The sequence below is a fragment of the Vulpes lagopus genome, chromosome X (genome assembly GCF_018345385.1).
Source record: "Vulpes lagopus strain Blue_001 chromosome X, ASM1834538v1, whole genome shotgun sequence".
NCBI classification, from domain to species: domain Eukaryota; kingdom Metazoa; phylum Chordata; class Mammalia; order Carnivora; family Canidae; genus Vulpes; species Vulpes lagopus.
The window spans coordinates 117,139,920-117,158,843 of NC_054848.1; the positions used below are offsets into that span (position 1 = coordinate 117,139,920).

Sequence of the window (18,924 nt, forward strand, 5' to 3'; positions counted from 1 at the left end):
TCGCCTTCCTGTTTCAGTTTGAGAAATTTGGCAAAGCCGTGAATTATGCCGATGCAGCCCTGTCCTTCACCGAATGTGGCAATGCGATGGAACGTGACCCCCTGGAAGCCAAGTCTCCGTATACCATGTACTCCGAGACCGTGGAGCTCCTCAGGTTAATGGCCTTTCTGCTGCCATCTTCCCAAGCTCATTTCAGTCATAATTAGAAGCTGCTATGTTTTTTAAAAATATCATTTCCTCCTCCTAATGGTTTGTCCTCCGCATCTTCTTCTTGGAAGTCATCATAATTAGTTCTTGCCATTTTATTAATGTCATGGAACATTTATAATTGATGGACACTGCTTTTATAAATTATCCCCTTCAGAGGTTATAATGTGAGTGTGATCATTTGCAATATTCATAAAATTAAAATGGAAACGTAGCGGGTGGAAGTAAAGTATAATAATTTCACCATTTGGCATCGACACGTGTCTTTGCAAAGCTCACTTCTATAATTTGAGAAAGGTGGCGCTAGCAGGGTTTTTGTTATAAAGCCCTGTTTTCTCAGAATTTCTGCCAGGGTTATTAAAAAGGGGGGGCCGCTGTTCCCACACAGAGTTGGCGTTGAGGGCCGCAGGTGTGCGGTGAACTTCCTGCGCGTCTGTAATTTCAGGGAAACAGACAAGGTGGTAGCAGGGGGAGGGGTAAGAATCAGAGATGGATGAGAACAGGAGCCAGTATATTAACCACACAGATTATCAGTCTCATTTGCATGGGAAATGAAATTTCCTGGCCTATCCTTGGTCTTTCTGGAGTAGAATTTGTGAGGAATCAGAAAAATTCCTGGAAGAAGGAGAAAGAGAAGAAACGCCCACAGTTGTGTATTTTCCAGTAACGTGCAGATATTTGTAAAATAATTTAATCCCGCTCTGAAGAGTGGAAAGGCATCATCACTTGCTGGATGGACTAAATAATTGCTTTTGTTGGAATGAGCAGTTCCTCACCTGATAGGTCCTTCTCTCCGGGTCATCACCTCCGGCTCCACTAGTTGCTATGCCAGGCCTGGTTTTTCCTATGTTGCCTGTGCCTGCATAAACTGTTACAAATCAGAGGTCCTTATAATTAAACCTTCAGACAAACATTGGACACATTTAGCAAGCATATTTTCCCAGCAAAGCATTCAAAAGAATGTAAACCATTATAAAGTGGGGGGGGGGGACTGTGCTTGCATAGAATCAGAAGATGAAGTTAAAGCCACAATAGTAAGGGGGGGCGGATTATGACGAAAGCAGCCTTACCTTGCCAGGCCAGACAGCCACCTTTGGCTTTCCTCTGTTGGGAGAAGCATGTAAAGCATCTCTCAGGCCTACTTTCTGTTCTGTGAAAGCCACCACCATCACAATTCTGTAGCTTTTAAGGGGAAATTGATTTCTCAGTGTATTCGAGGCTGCCAGTGATTTGTAAAGATGCACAAGATGAAAATTCTGGCAAAAATTAAAAATCGTGGGGCGGCATTATTGAACAAACAGGGAGAAAAATCAGGGTCTTTATCCATCCAAAACTGCAAACTTTTTTTAAAGGCACTTTAAATTAATAAGAAAACATAAAAATGCTAATACCTAGTGTTCATATACACACACGTGCGCACATGCGCGCACTAAATTATGGTGACCTAGGCCTCTCCTTTGCTGGTGGTGGAAATGGAAATTGATCGTTGTAAATTGAGGGCAATTTGGCATTGTGGAGGAAAACCTTTACAAATGAGCACTCATATCTTTTCAGCCAGTAATTCAACTTCTGGAAATGTGAATTTCCTCCACTGAAGAAAATAATTGTAAGAGTAGAGCGAGTTATCTGTATGGTGTTCAGTTTGGCATATATTATAGCACACAATTAGAAGCAAACCAAATAATCAATCATAGAAGAGTAAGTAATTACACTGTAGTACACTCAACAGAATTCTTTGCAGCCAGTGAATTGCGGGCAAGGATGGAGCCTACGTAGCTGCAGAATTATAAACACACTACATTTCTGACCATGAAAAGCATGCTTCTGCCTGTGGCCCAAGCAGGAGGGGAAATGATTTCAATAGGGTGAAATTATGAGTGTTTCCCATCTCTCTGTATTTTTCTTTGTTCTTCATTTTCTTGTAGGAAAACACATGCTCTCTTAAAGATAGAGGAGCTGAGCATCATATTTTGTTTCTGGTAAAAATGCAGTGTGAGTCTTTGAGTAATATTTATTCCCATTAGAAAACACTTCTGTTTCCATAATTATTTACAGTGGAGAATGTACAGACGTTCACTTTAGAGTCAATATTTTGCACCTTTACCTTGAGTTAATTGTAGATTCCTGTGCAGTTGTAAGAAATGATCTGGAAAGTTCCTGTGGCCCCACACCTGGTTTCCCCCAACACTATCACAAATAGGACAGTGACATTGATAAAAATCAGTGGACTTTATTCAGAGTTTTACATGCACTCCTTTGTGTGCCCTCCGTCTATATGTACATTTCTTTGCATTTTCTGTAAAGCGTATATGGGTATAACTTTTTTTAGAGAAATTTCAGTTGGGAAATAAAATGGGCTAAAGCAACTAGGTCTTCTGGTCCATGGAAGCAAACTGAAGTTTCACCATCCACTCACTTCAAAAGTGGTTGCAATTAGAGGGTGACTATAACATGAACATAGTTTTTAGTAGCATAATATTGTGTTGGAGAGATTTTTATTTCTCTCTTTTTCTCTCTGACAGTATGCTGGCCACAGAGAGCCCAGTTTTCTTCCTTCAAGTAATTATAGTGGCTCTGAGCCCTGGGAATCTGCAATAGAAATGTATTGTGCAAACAAGTGGGGCATCACAATGACTTGACATTTCTGCGATCCAACTCAAAGGCAGTTTGATTTATTACATAATAAAAATCCTTTTGCTTAATATGGCAACAACAGCAGAAGGGACCCACATCAAGTGTGCAAGTCCTTTTATTGGAAAACGTTCCCTTAACAGAAGTGGAGCCATAAGCAGGAGAAGGAGTGCCGAGTCTTGGGGGGAAGTCCCAGGGTCCCGGTGTTCTGGGGAGGCTGTTGAAAACAGGGAGTCCATGGTTCAGGCTCACCATCACCTTCTCATAAATGAGAACTAGTCCAGGCTGCCTGCACACTTCCAACTTCCTTCTGCAACACTGAACTCCATTACTTATTCCTCCACAGGCACCTGTGAAATTACATTAAAGCTCAGACAATGATTTTATGCAATGAATTGATTTTCAAGAGTCTAAATGCCCAGAATGGGATGTGCTCAGCTAGAAGAAAAAAAATGAGAACTGCTCCACCTTTGATCACCCCAGTGTGGAACAGTAACAATTAAAGAGAATGGAAAGACAAAATATACAAGCACCATAAATTAAGGGTGCTTAGACCTTCAAATGCTGTGAAATCGACCTTCCTTTAAAAAAAAAAAAAAAACCAAAACCACTTTCTCTAGGAATATATTCAAAACCTGAGCCATTAGAAAGGGACCTTTTTAACTATGTGATAGTGGGCTCCCTGTGCCCATGTCAGTCGTAGTTGTATATTATTTATCTCGTCTGTCATAAACTCAACAGAGACTGACATCTGTGGCCACCTGTCATTGCAAACCAGTCATGCCGCTGTGATGCTAGAGTGGTCCTAGGGGACAGCCTTTTGCCAATGTGTTTTTTCCATTCTTTTTTTTTTAAGTTTTTATTTAAATTCCAGTGATCAAATAAATAAGTAAATAAATAAATTCCAGTGATCACTGGATGTTATACTATATGTTGGCAAATTGAATCTAAACTTTAAAAAAAACAGAAAAAAATTAAATTCCAGTTAGTTAACATAGAGACGGTGTATTATTAGTTTTAGGTGTGTGGTATGGTATAGTGACTCAATGCTTCCATGCATCATGAGTGCCCTCCTTCATCCCCATCACCTGTGTCCCCCGCACCCCCCACCCCCACCCCACTGGTCACCATCAGTTTGTTCTCTATAGTTAAGAGTCTGTTTCTTAATTTGTCTCTTTTTCTCCTCCCTTTGCGCACTTGTTTTGTTTCTGAGATTCCACGTATGAGTGAGATCATGTGATATTCACCTTCCTCAGACCGACTTCACTTAGCATGATGCCCTCCAGGTCCCCCCGTGTCATGGTGAACAGCAAGCTTTCATTCTGTTATGCTTTTGCCACACCAAACTAGCAGTAGTCCCACAGCCCCATCCTAGAATGTGGGTTCCAGATTCAGCTGACCTCTCCAAGACTAACTTCTGTGTGTCATTCTTGGGATCATCGCTGTGCACACATTTCCAGGAAAGCATGCTCTTGGCCATGAGCCTGAGAGTGTCCTCCCTGCCCCCCACCCCAGAGCAAATGTGGCACTAAGCTATTCAGGCGATGGGAACACCCGTGATTTCTGGACTTTTCTGAGGGGTCATAGAGATGGCACTTGAGCTTGTCCTTTCTCTTCCAAAGGTATGCTATGCGACTGAAGAACTTTGCGAGCCCCTTGGCTTCGGATGGGGACAAAAAGCTGGCAGTATTATGGTAAGTGTCAGGGAGGCTCTGAAGAAGCAGCTGAAATGTCACAGAAGGATTTGAAAACTCCAGATCGACTTAAGCTGCTTACCCCAGATCATTATTCTTGTTTTCCATTAAACTATTAAAGGATAACTAATGGATTTCTTCACTCGCTGACTAAACGTTTACTCTCCTAATTTACGCCCTTATCAAGATGGGATTTTAATGCTCACCCCTTCTCTTTGAAAAATTCTTTTTTTTTACTTCTCCTCCATAACCGTAGGAGAGTAACCACAAACTGTGAATCAGCATTTTGCTGCCCGTGTGTAGCTTTCCTGAAGCCCCGGCATTAACATAATCCTCTCCTCCTCCCACAGCTACAGATGTTTATCACTTCTCTACTTGCGGATGTTCAAGCTGAAGAAGGACCATGCTATGAAGTACTCCAGATCACTGATGGAATATTTTAAGGTAATCCTTATTTTGTATAAGTACCGGGTGAATAAAATCACTAATGAGACGTGGCAGGCATGTTATTAAATGTTAAGGTTGTTGCTGCCAGAGGCTTAACCTCCATCATTTAAGCCGGCCGTGGCCCTCCTGCCTCGCCTCCAGGACTCAGCAGAGAGTTCAGGTGTGATTTAATTCCAGGATGAGAAGGTGCAGTGGTACAATCCCCTGATTATCTTCTAGACTGACCAAATGGCCCTTGGCATCTTCCTGGTTACAGTCAAGGGAATGATGCCTTCTTCTCTGCTCTGTATTATGGACCCACCAGGAGACCCAGGGTGTGACTGTGGCTGTGGCCAGTCTTGTGTTAAGTGAGCGGCCAGCCCAGAAAGTTCTCAATAGTGAGAAAAGTCACTGTGGCCACCCTGGGCTCAGAGAGGATAGCCATTCCAGTAGGAGCCCTTTGGCCATGGGGAGTCTTGGAGCACAATGGTTGCACTTTAAAACAACTGATCAAGAAGAATAAGAATAGAATAGAATAGAATAGAATAGAATAGAATAGAATAGAATAGAAAGAATAGAATAGAACAACTAATGGCTCTCATTACCAAAATAAACAAGCATACAAACAAGAAGCAAATAAATAAATCCGTGGTCTAGGGAGCTGGAGATTTTAATTTGCAAGCAAAAAAAGGAAGAAAGGAAGAGAAAGAAAGAAGAAAGAAAGAAAGAAAGAAAGAAAGAAAGAAAGAAAGAAAGAAAAAAAGAAGAAAGAAAGGTAGTTAAACTGCAAAAAGAATGCCATTATTTGGGAATGAGCCCAGATAAAAACCACAAGCCACTCAAGTGTCACCGGCTTGATGGTCTCTGAAGCTTCGGCTTCAGTTGCCCCCCAGAACTGGCTCTGATTTAGATTTGAGAAGGCTCAAGGCTCCTGTTAGGTCTTGAAGGAAAAGCTGGTTATATTATGATGATGATGATGATGATGATGATGATGATGATGATGATGATTTTCTGCCAAGTTCATGAGACTGCTTGGCTAAATTACACCAAAGCAGTTGTCTGAAATGAATCAAACCATCACCAGAATCCCATGAGTGGCAGTATGTAGCCATATGAGGACACTGCCTCAGTTGGGAAAAAGCAAGTTGCAAGTTCGCCAGCTATTATGCGGTGTGGCCATGATGCCATAAAGCTGGTGCTCATGTAGGTGAACGCATCAAAGATAACAGATGCCCAGCCCTTCCTATGTCTCTGGTCTCCACTCTGCTGTAGAAAGGCGGTTCTCAAACCTGAGTGGGCGTCTGGATCCCCTGGAGTGCTCAGGGAACCAGAGTCCTGGGTCTCATCCCCCGTGTCTGACCCTGGAGGTCTGGGACAGGGTCTGAGCACTAGTGCATGTAACGAGTCTCCAGGTGATGCTTATGCTGCTCATCTTGTGGTTATGCTTTGAGAGCCACAGCTCTAGTATCTGTCCTCTTTGGCTTGTTCTTTGTGGCCAGAATACTGAACAGATGTTAAATAAGCCACTTTCCTGGCAGCATGTTGAACTTCTTTTAGATTAAAAACTGGAGTTTGCAGAACACACCTTAGGGGTGAGTCTCTATGCTCCAGCGAAGTGTCGCATGTTCACTGGGCTCCTGATAATGCCTGACTCTCCCTAGCACCCCATTTGCAAAGGGGACTGAGCCAGAACCCAAGAGGCAGGGGAGGAGCACAACCTTGGTCTCTGGGCTGAAAAGGCCCGTCTGAGTTAGGCTCAGGGCCCCAGGGGTCCTGATCCGTGCACTTGGGGCTCTGATCTGGTGATGTCACTATAATGAGCTAGACCACTGTCCTAACGTGGTGGTGCTGGGTGCTTCACAACTGTGTGCCTCTCCCCTCCACCACTACCCCCGCCAATGCAGGAGGCCCATTTTTGAAACCAGCTCAGTTCCACCCAGAGGGACAAATAATGCTTAGCAGTCCACGACAGTGCAGTCCCGGACCAGTTGAATGGTTCATCAGGGACTTTGCATGTAAAGATAGCAAATCAAAGTGATGCATGACAAAACAAACCACGAAACACTGCTCAGTCCTGGCACATTCCTGGGATGTCAGAAATTACAGCCCACCTTGCATCCCATGGAAAAAGTTTGCCACGGGAGCTAAAGGTGAAAAGCTTGCCAGTACTCTGAAGAGCTTGTTTTGCAGAATAAATTTCAGATGAGGATAATTAAGCCACTTCTTGGAGAACTGAGTCTGATTTCACTGGGCCTTTTAGTATATAAGATCTTTCATCAAGTGACTTGCATGGTCCTGATTGGAGCCCGCTAATTATCCTACCCAGCTATTTTCATCGAGTGTGCGTCGTGGTGTGCTGACGCGCACGTACATCCCAGCTCTGCTAACGGAACAGGAGGCATCCCGAAATGCTGCAATCAATATTAATGTACTCTAAATCACACTTCCATCTGTTTCTGAATTAATAAAACACAAAATAGATGTCCTTATTTCCCTCTCTCTCTCTCTTTTAGCAAAATGCTTCAAAAGTCGCTCAGATACCATCTCCCTGGGTAGGCAATGGAAAGTAAGTATCTTATGAAAATTGCTTTTTCAGAAACTCAGTGATTGAATAGAGCCCAAATATTTTGTATTGACAACTCAGGAGCGAAGGTCAAGTCTGAGACTAGGGTAATTTGTGTGCACATGAAATTCTGCTCAGGTTTCAGCTGATGGCAAGACAGAAAAGTTTAACATGATGTGATTCCAAATTTGTTTAACTATTTGATCTTTAAGCCAAATTATTGCCATAAAAATATCTGTTAATGAGATGGCAAGCACCATGCTATTTTGAGGGAGGCAGGGTAAAGTTAACTCCACGGCAGTGATTTTTCAATGATTCACTCAGTAATGAAAGACCAATGAAATATTCATTGATACATAGTAAGTGCCGTTTAATAAAACCGAAGGCATAATAGTGTTGAGAATGTGAAGGCACTTAGTCAGCCAATTATCTGAGCCTTAATGGTGATTCTTATATTAATACTAAAACACCCTGACCTAAAATACATAAAAGTATCCACTATACTGCTGATCTAAGGCTCGATGGACTCCCCCACTCCCTCGGCCATAGTGGGAGCAGTGTGTGCCTGGGTCACAGGGTGTCCCTGCTGTGGGGTCTGAGTCCACCCATCCGGAGGCTGTCCTGAGCTCCCTGGGGGGCTGAGGGGTGGAGCTTAGGACCCCTTTCCCACACTAGGCGTGTTTCTCTGGCTCTAAAATGAAAGGGCCAGACCCAGTGGCATCAGAGGCCCCAGTGAAGAGATGTTCCTGTAAAGGAAGATTTAGAATCCCAATTCTATGCCGTAAACTGGCTCTGTGCTTGCCAGTCTTGAGCATCAGAGTTCCCTCCACTTCCAGTGCCTTCCTCCCCACCCCAGGCCTACTTGCCACCACCAATGGGAAGGAAAACTCATCCTGGCTGTGGACCCAGACTTGGGCAAAGAGCTACTTTTTCCATTTCTCATCATTTCAAAATTCTTGTGTCTCTGATCCATACACTTTCTTCCAGAGAAGACTAGTCCCATTTGCCACTCTATAAATATCTACAAAGTATCCTCCCAAAGCAGTGGGACTTGAACCCTACTTCGAGCTCATAAAAACATTCCGAGTGAAGGAACAGACCCATTAAAAACTCTGCATTAACTCAATCACTGTATTGAAAGGAAGTACCATTTAAATTGTTGATTCTTACTTTTATATTGACGAACAAAAGCAGAAAGAATGCTTCTCTCTGGAAGTTGAGAAAATAAAAATAACCATTGAAAGGCCCAGAGAAAGCTATTTTCTCTGAGCTCAGACTTAAGCAAGGGCAAGTTCAGGTAAGTAGCCATTAAAGGATTTCTGGGAAATGTTTTTTCTTTTATTTCTGAAATGAAAGAACTCCAACACATCCTAAGCTTGTGAAATCACATTAAAAGCATCCAGAAAGGATGTTTTTGACAGCTTCTGTGTGAAGAGAGCACATTCCCTTTGGTAGGCCAGAGAGGTTTTGTATGAGGCAACTCCAAATGATCACCCAGGAGTTACCTCCCATTCATTCAGCAGATGCTTCAGGTGCATTTCCATATGAGGGGCTGGGGGTTCAGCTGAATTTGATGGGATCCCTGTACTCTGGAAGCTCACAGTCCAGTGGAGGGAGGTGGCAGATGGGAACAAAGTTCCATGGAAGCCAAAGAGAAAACGAGCTTGGGCCTCCATGGATGGTCAGGGAGGGTTTCCTCCATGTGAGCAAGATCATAGCCTGCCTTTCCCAGCACCCCACAGTAGCTGGCACCACACAGGGCCTCACAGGTACCTTCTAGAAGCATCAACCCTGACCATGAGGGCTGGGAGAGAACATTGCAAAGGAGCAATTGGAAGAAGAAGAAAAATCTACTTAGTACCGAGCAGGGATTGGCAAACTTTTTCTGTGGCTTAGAGGTAATATCTGAGCACCATGCTTGGTACATGGTAACTTTACCATTGGAGCTGGAAGCATACCCTGTCGCACCCCTAGAACTCCCACAGTTCATGGTGTATACTTCGCCTTGGGCACTTACCCTAGATTGTCAGAAATCCATGGATCTGCTCTCCTACTAGACTGTTCGCCCTTCCCAATAAGGGGCCATCCAGTCTTTCCTTTGCCACCTATTTACTGAGTGTGTACTATGGGTGAGACACTCCGCCAGACACTTAATAGACACACCCTCCCATCCTTGCATTATACATTATTCGCCTACCCTCTCCAGAGCATCTTCTATGTAGTGGATACTAAATAATGACAGAGAGATGGTTGGAAGACAGTTCATTCATTTATTTAACTAACATTGTGTACCAGGCACCATTCTAGATGTTGGGTATAGACATAAAAATCCCTGCCCTCCTTGAGTTTAGTGCAGGTCACATTCTTTTGGAGAAGCACAGCAACAACAACAACAAATATATATATATATGCGGTTTGCTAAATGGTGGTAAATGTCATAGAGCAAATGGAGACTGAGAAGGAGGATAGGAAGCTCGGCTGTGGGATGGGGTTGGGGAACAGGACACCTGCCTTGATTAGGGATGTTAGAGAAGGATGGGGGAGAGCAGTCCATGTAGACACCTGAGGGCAGTACATCCCAAGCAGAGGGACAACAATCACCTTCCAGAGTGGCCTGTGCTAAATGAGTCCCAGGAACAGCAAGGGGGTGAGTGTGGCTGAGAGGCAGATTGGACAGGCCTGCTAATGGTGAAAGCAGTGGGAAGTGTGTGCCTGTGTGCACACCCTCATCTGCGTGTGCCATGGAGGTGTGAAGAGAAAGACAAGATCAGCAAGTAGACCCTTAGAATGAGAACAGGATGAGGAACCCCAAGCAGTGCAGAGAGCCCAGTGGGAGTTGGAGGCCTCCCACAATAAACAGGGCATCACTCCTTCATAGCCAGAATCACAGCTCCATAGGCAGCTTTGGATTCTTTCAGCAGTGCAATGTGGCGTACAGATAGGCTCATGGGGAGCACACTCCCAGAGCCTTGTGCAAGATTGGCCACGACCAACAGCAAACCCATGACCTAGCTCCCCTTGCCTCCACTATTGACCATGTACAACAAAATAGGCAGTAAGAGGCAAAGAAAGCCCCTCAACTGGCACCCCGATGTTACCAACCAAAAAGGTCTTTTGGAGATGTAGAAAGGAAACAGAGGTGATGCGTTTCCCCATGGGACTTCTGGACATGCCCAGAAATCACTCGGTCCAACCTTGGCTTCCAGTCAGGGGAAGGCTTGGCAAGGGGAAGGGACACACCCAGGAGCACACAGTAGTTTAGTGCAGGGCTGGGCTTAGAATACAGGGCTGCCGGGATTTCAGTGTGTACTTTGTTCCAAGCATGAACGGTTCCCCTTTCAGCATTGGAGACACCCACCAGCTCTGTGATTTTTGTCTAGCAATTACTAATGAGGGCGTACTCTTCTTTTGCCAGAGGCTGGCCTCTAAGAGTTAATGAGCACTGCTTGGAGAAAAGAAAATAGCATTTGCAACCAGCCACAACAAAGAAATTTGGCATTCACTGTCTGCTTTTTTTGTTTTTTGGGGTGGCTTTTTTTTAATTAAATTAATTCTATTCTATTCTATTCTATTCTATTCTATTCTATTCTATTCTATTCTATTCTATTTTAGGTCATTAGTTAACCCTTCTGTGTTAGGCTCCTGAGCTTGAACATCTCTCCCCACCCCACCTCTGCCTTGAGAATAAATCTTTTTTTTTTTTTTGAGAATAAATCTTTCTATCAAGAAGTGCCAGAAGGCCTCAGAAATTATACACAGAGCAGGAACACCTTCGCACCCTCTCACAGACCAGTGCAGAGCCAAGTGTGAGGATCTACTTTCCCCCTCATACTACAACATACCAGAAGACATACTGTTTCTGGAGATGAACCAAAGCTCTCACGTGGCCTGGCACAGCCTGCATGAGTATTTTAGTCCATTGTGATTGCCACTGCCCCCAGATCCTATGTGCATGGGGCCTGGCAGGGTGCACACCCATGCTGTGAACATGGATTGGCTCTGAGGAAGACAGTCAACCTGGAAATCTAGAGTTGCCAGCAGCCATGGCTGGGAACAGTGAGGTAGGGGTTGCGGGGGGAGAGGTTGCCTCAATTATCTGCTGGGTATGTTTGGAAGAATAAGGAGTCCCAAACACAGCTTTCTCTGTTTCTTCTACTCTCTCAGAATGTTCTATCCTAATAAAGTGGTGGTGCATTTGGGCACCACGAGGTAGTCATTCAAAGTCTCACTGAAGGAGGATAGGAAGGCTGGGGGTGTGCAGAGGCCTTGCTCATGTGCACAGAAAGTCACCCAGGCCCTCCCTGCTATGTGCAGACTGCAGAAGACTCTTTGTTGCCGACGTCAATTTAATTAAAGAATTTAACTAAAAAATATATCCAAACATTGGTTCCACCCAAAGTAGGAACCGCAAAGGCTTCCTTCATAAACAGGGTGCAGGTGAATGGTCAGCAATTAAGAAGGCATCTCTGTAGCATGTCTTAGAGAATCTCAAAGAGACAATCAGAATCTTACTTTTTCCAGCTTCCCTAATCCTGCTTCTTGGGAGGCTTTCAAGAACTGCACTTTGTTTATTATGGTGACTGGATTTGGAGCAAATTGTCATTGCAGTTTCCGCAAAACACTTTGATAATAGCCCACTATTGTACATCAAGTCTTTCCTAACTGCCAGTAGCCATTCTGGCAGCAGGTAGAGAACTCATCATAACTCTGAGCTGTTTCTTTCTCTGAAGCATCACAACGCTCGTTATGTGTATTCAAAATCAGAGCTACATTTGCAGATAGAATTAATGCCAGAGAAAGATTCACCCGGCTCCCTCTGGTACCTTAAAACAAACGGAGCAGTCCTCACAGAGTCACCAGGGCTTGTCAGAGGCAGTGAGAGGTCAGCGTTCCACTGGGTTAGGAGAGGAGCACGGCTCATTCTGGAGCCCGGCCCTGTCACCCTGTGTGGCTTGGTCAGACAAAGCCAGAATGCGGTGATAACACATAAGCTCTTTCTACTCTGGGGCCTCAAGAGAAAACTTACATGTTGGCAGAAGCTACAGGATGGCCTCTGAGAACAAGCCTCACCACACTTGGTCTCCATGTGTGGTCACCATGCGAAACCTCACATGGCAGTGATGTTGTCGTGAGGTCTCAGTGTGAGGACGGAGGCCTAGAAGGCCACTGTCATTCTTGGCGGCCAGCCTAACCAGACCTGTGTCTTCCCCTCTCCCCAGGAACACGCCATCTCCAGTGTCTCTCAACAATGTATCTCCCATCAATGCGATGGGCAGCTGTAACAACGGCCCAGTCACCATTCCCCAGCGCATCCACCACATGGCCGCCAGCCATGTCAACATCACCAGCAATGTGTTACGGGGCTACGAACACTGGGACATGGCTGACAAACTGACAAGAGAGAACAAAGGTATGCTCTCTGCTCCACCCTTGCTCACAGACCATGGCGGGCTCCCCCGTGCTTTGAAGCCCTTGAGGTTTGCGTGGTGGCTTTACCTTTCTGTCTCTGATTTCCAGGGTGTAGATGAGGAGAGAGGAGTACATGTGTCCTCAGGGGGGACACAGTGACCAGTTTTTTTGCTGAAGGAGTGAACAAGGCCTGGGATGGTTTTCTTGTTTTGTTTTGTTTTGTTTTGTTTTTCCCTCCTTCAGAGCTTCAACTCATCTGAGCTGCAATGGGTGGGCAAGTAACTGCTTCAGATTTTCACTGGGTGGTCAGGGGCAGCACTGATAAACAGAGACAAAGGGGAAAAGAAGGATTTGCAAATTAATTAAGGTCCTCTTAGTCTTTGTTGTCAACTTGAATTCTTTTAGATTTTATTTTATTTTTTTGGAATGGTGGAGTTGAAGCAAAGTCTGGCCACTTTCATTATAGCTATCGGCTCTGGGGAGCACATGATAACATGGCTTGTGCTCAGAAGCAGAGGCCAAAGCTCCCCTGGTATTTTCTGCACACTGACAGCTGGGATGAAGGACCAGGGTCCTGCTTATGGTAGCACGTGGGGTTTGCTGCAGAACAAATGCAGGGAGGACCCCGCTTCACCAGAGAGTGAGTCAGTGGTCTTTGGCAACTCCCGCTGGACTCTGTGCCCTTGCTGTCACCTAGGTTCTCAGCGAAGCCTCACTGTCCTAATGAAGGTGGGACATGCAAATAGACTAAGCTCCTGCCCTGGCCCTTCGTGTGGCTTGGCTGATGCTGGCTCAGGAGTCACAGACAGTCAAGGTGGGGACAGATGTGGGACTTTCAGAATCAGGTAGCAAAGAGGTACCCAGCAGTCAAGAAGGGGGAAACTGTCTGGCCAGGAAGTGAGAGGCACTGGCATCCCATGGCCCGGGATGCATGATGCAGTGCAGGCTGCACTGAGTCATGGGTGCGGGTGCTACTAGGTCCCCAGTAGTGACCGGGCTTTTCAGGAAGCGAGCTGGGGCTGCAGGACACCAACAGGCAAATGGCAGTTCTGTGGATTTGACCAAAACAGACTGCTTGTTCCCCCCCACCGGCCCTATCCTTCTCCCAGGCCCCAAAGTCCTCACAGCCCAGGCGGCTCCCCTTCCCTTCCTCCTCGGGGACTGAGGTTCTCTACAGTGCCTGGTTATGGAAGGGCACACACTTCCCAGTAGTTTGCACTACTCCCCCTTACTCCTGTGGTGCTGAGTGTGTGGAGAAAACAGCCCCACTGAAGTAGGAAGTATGCAGATTTTGAAGCCTAATCATTTAAGTTAGAATCTTGCCTGGGTCGTGCAGTGCTGGGCAACCTCAGGCAAGTGACTTAAATCTCTGACCCACTTCCTAGCTTCCTTTCTGTGATGGATATCCTAACGTATAGAGCAGCTAGCATAAAATAGCAGGTATGAGGTACAAAGCTGACAAATATTCTCTCTTAATCCATATCATCATGTATCTATATAACTCCAGGATTCTGTGGCTATCAAAGCACATTCCATAATCTGAGACATTGACCCACAGCCCAGTCATACACTGATGCTGACCCCTGGAACTATCTGCACGTCTTGCTTACATTGGTGACTGAGAAGAAATCAGGCAACAATTTCTACAGACCAGCCACTATACTATTTACCCGGTCATGTGTTGCCTCATTTGTCCCTGTTCTGTAGATAAGGAAGCTGAGGCTCTGTGAGGTTAATAAACTCACCCCTGACATCACAGCCCTTAACACTGGAAGCGGGAATTGAGTCTAGAACTGTGTGATTCCAGAGTCTGAACTCTTAACCACTAGGCTACACTGCCCATCTAGAGAGCAATTTTTTTTAATAATAAATTTATTTTTTATTGGTGTTCAATTTGCCAACATACAGAATAACACCCAGTGCTCATCCCGTCAAGTGCCCCCCTCAGTGCCCGTCACCCATTCACCCCCACCCCCCGCCCTCCTCCCCTTCCACCATCCTTAGTTCGTTAACCAGAGTCAGGAGTCTTTATGTTCTGTCTCCCTTTCTGATATTTCCCACACATTTCTTCTCCCTTCCCTTATATTCCCTTTCACTATTATTTTTATTCCCCAAATGAATGAGAACATACAATGTTTGTCCTTCTCTGATTGACTTACTTCACTCAACATAATACCCTCCAGTTCCATCCACGTTGAAGCAAATAGTGGGTATTTGTCGTTTCTAATGGCTGAGGAATATTCCATTGTATACATAGACCACATCTTCTTTATCCATTCATCTTTCCATGGACACCGAGGCTCCTTCCACAGTTTGGCTATTGTGGACATTGCTGATAGAAACATCGGGGTGCAGGTGTCCCGGTGTTTCATTGCATCTGAATCTTTGGGGTAAATCCCCAGCAGTGCAATTGCTGGGTCGTAGGGCAGGTCTATTTTTAACTCTCTGAGGACCCTCCACACAGTTTTCCAGAGTGGCTGCACCAGTTCACATTCCCACCAACAGTGCAAGAGGGTTCCCTTTTCTCCGCATCCTCTCCAACATGTGTTGTTTCCTGCCTTGTTAATTTTCCCCATTCTCACTGGTGTGAGGTGGTATCTCATTGTGGTTTTGATTTTTATTTCCCTGATGGCAAGTGATTTTCCCTGATGGCAAGTGATGAGAGCAAAATTAATAAGAGGTCCTCAGAGATCTTCAGTGAGCTCCTGCCCTCACTTACCTGATGATGGGCAGTTCTTAACTTCTCTACTTCTCTAAATCGACAATGGCCCAGATGGCCAGGCCCATCCAAAAGTTCTAGAATTGCAAGGGAAAGCAAAAGCATCTGAACACTTGCCTGGCTTGTCTGTCTCCACTCTTCTCCCCTGATTTTGTGTTGGTACCTGGGGGGCAGCTCAATATTTATGGATTTCTGTCATAATTGCATCCATTTTCAAAATCTGTTAAAGTAATTCCTTCTAAATTAACCACAGGACTTTCCAGGAACTGTGGGGTGGCTGTGCTGATATTCAAGGGAAATGGTGCTGATCTTGTCCTCTGCACAGTGTGCCAGGGGTCATTAGGTTCCCTGCCTAACAGTGACTCAAACCAGCTCTGCATGCTGCATGGAGTCAGAGAGCCTTCTCCCATCTGTCCTGTCCACATGGTGATGGGGAACTGAGGAGCTTCCCTTCTGACTGGTACTCTGCATCCCAATGGGGACAACTGTGTACTTGCACTTCACCCCCTCCCCCAGTGGTGCAGTCGAGGTGTTGAGGTTGGCTAGCTTCCCCCGGTGGAAGGTTCCCACCCCACCCCACACTCAGCCACCCATGCAGCCGCACATGGCTTCTGGCAGAGGATTCTAGTGCTCACATGGGCCAGTGGGGGTGATGCTGCCCCCCAGCCTTTGATCTAGAAGCCCTGTTTGCTGCCTCCCCAGCTGCTTACTCTAAGCCACTATCAAGATGGTGACTTGGGTATCTAGTTAGGAATGCCACGACGGGCTGGGTACAGAACACCCAGGGGATGTCCCGGCTCACATGCGGCTCACGTTCATTCGGCAATGACTAGGTCCTCTAACATTCCCCCTTCATATTGCATTACATAAAAAGGCATTTCGAAAAAAAGAAAAAAGAAAAAAGAAAAAAAAAAAAGAAGGCATTTCGGATGCCAAAAATAATTTACTCCTTTATCAGCAGAAATTACTTTTATTGCATAGTGCGGGTTTAAGAGTATCACATAATCAAATGAAGTTGATACCTAGAGAGGGAGCCCATATGTTATACATAACATGAAGAATCGATGCATTGTTTAACGAAATACCATCCACTGGTCAATCAAGCGCATGTAGCCCCTGCATGGAAATCGCCTTCCTGGAAGGTGGGAGAGCATCCCAACCACTTGAAGGTAGACCCACCCCCCACTCCAGATTCCCACTCCCAGCCAGAACAGGCCTGGCGTCTTCACAGTTGGGACTGCTTCTCCTGTCTAGAGCTGACAAAGAGCCCTCTCATAACCAAGATCAACGCCGTGGCAGACAAATGCATTCAGACATGGAAAGGGGGCACCTAGGTGCCTTTCTAGACATCAGATAGACTTCATGTATCTCCCACCCCACTCCAAAGCAGGTGATGTAAAACTCCAGCCCCAGTGGCTGGCAATGTGGCCTCAGCACTACCCCTTCTCCAAATCAGCTGGAGGGGGATCAGCAAGGGAGCCTTACCATCTTCAAGGCATGGAGGGTGTTAGCGACAGATATTTGCAGGTCATTGCCCTTCCCTAAAGGAATTGGTAATAAGACTTACCGAATCAGACTTACTGAACGCCTTCTAGACGTTTATTCAGCATTAGATGCTGATGGCTATAATTGCTGTCCAGGTTCACTGGCTTATGTCTGCATGCATCATGCCAAGAAAAATCACTAAACTCAGTTCATTTAGAGAAAGGGAAAAGTGAATACTTTGAATTCAGTAACACATATGATGGCAAACAGCTCGATATCCTATTGACCGTGGCCCCCTACCATTTTGGGTATATGGGCCTCTTTCTAAATATAAATTTGTAATATCTAAAAATTCAAATTCTCTACATAATTTTAATATATATTCAAATATATTTTATTTTAATATGTAATTGATGTGTATCCTTTGACTTCTACAAATGTTATGCATCTTTATTATATGAACATATACAAATATATAAACAAATATGTTTTTATATATAATGTTGTGAGGTGTGTGCACACAGACACCTCCACAGGATTATAATATACTTGTAGAATCCACTGAGAGAATATATAGTGATTTGAAAAAACTTGCTGTGAATCAACAGATTTAAACGAATTTGTGTTTTATTAATCACAATAACACAAACATTATTTATGCTGCAGAATTTTTGGAGCTACCTAAAGATTAAAATAATAGTGCCTCCTATACATAAGGAGCTTCAGTCCCTTATCACATAGTCTATAATTTTTTGTTAAATGAATGAACGATGGAAACTTTTTCAGCATCCGCGTGGTTGTGTAGTTGTGCAAAGGCAACCTGAATAATGCAGTATATATTTCTATGATGATATTTAAAGGCCTGACCAAGGTCTGCTCTGATTTTCAGAATTCTTTGGTGATCTGGACACACTGATGGGGCCTCTGACCCAGCACAGCAGCATGACCAATCTCGTCCGCTACGTTCGCCAGGGACTGTGTTGGCTGCGCATCGACGCCCATTTATTGTAGTGGGTGTGCCCTGATCTCCAGCATCACCACCCATCACTCTACCTCTACCAGAGCACCAACGGTCACTGGTGGAACTCCACTCATTTGGGAAAGTTCTCTTTGATTATGTTTGTTTTTACGCTTCTTTTGATATCTGTGAAAAACAGAAGTCATTGTAAGTGGACACTACAACTTGAGAGCAGTATATGTTTTATTACTTAGTCATTTTTCAGTATTTTATATGCATTTCTCAGATCCCACCATCCTTTTGTGCTTGATACAATGACACAGTCCCTACAGTATTGTTTTAAGTTCATACTACCCAAAACAAAGAATGGGAAGTACTTGTGATGATAACAGGTTCCTGAGAAATGAAACGTCATATATATATATATATATATATATATATATATATATATATATATATATATAGACACAAAGGACCTACAAAGATTCAGATTTTCCATAACAGCCATTCCCCAAACTGTACTCTTATGTCCAGAAAAGAAAGTATTTCAGAATCCATTGTTAAGCTTTTGTGGTTCCCACAGACTCAGTCTTCAGGTGAGAATTTTCATTTTCAAAACCCACTGGTTAGATGTTATAGCCACATCATAAAATCAAGAGTATTAAGAAAATAAACGGGCATAGCAATGCCACTCTTAAAACAAAACTATGGCATACAACCAGAGGACTTGCTTGCTGGCATCCCTTCCCTGATGCCCTATTTTTAAAATTTTAATGAGATGTAGTGGCAACATTTATTTCCACAACTTTAAGGCATCAGCTGACATTAGATA

The 18,924-nt window shown here is 44.5% G+C and overlaps 1 protein-coding gene across 5 annotated transcripts in view; it reads left to right on the forward strand.

The window, feature by feature from the left end:
* Nucleotides 1-18,510, forward strand: part of AFF2 (AF4/FMR2 family member 2) — a 467,806-nt gene extending 449,296 nt beyond the window's left edge. For all 5 annotated transcript variants that reach the window (XM_041740303.1, XM_041740305.1, XM_041740304.1 and 2 more), the window contains 6 exons: nt 18-154; nt 4,461-4,532; nt 4,883-4,976; nt 7,472-7,524; nt 12,741-12,931; nt 18,024-18,510. In XM_041740303.1, coding sequence (XP_041596237.1) covers nt 18-154; nt 4,461-4,532; nt 4,883-4,976; nt 7,472-7,524; nt 12,741-12,931; nt 18,024-18,145 — 669 coding nt within the window. In that variant the 3' untranslated portion in view covers nt 18,146-18,510. The remainder of the gene's footprint in view (nt 1-17; nt 155-4,460; nt 4,533-4,882; nt 4,977-7,471; nt 7,525-12,740; nt 12,932-18,023) is intronic.
* The last annotated feature ends 414 nt before the right edge of the window (nt 18,511-18,924 follow it).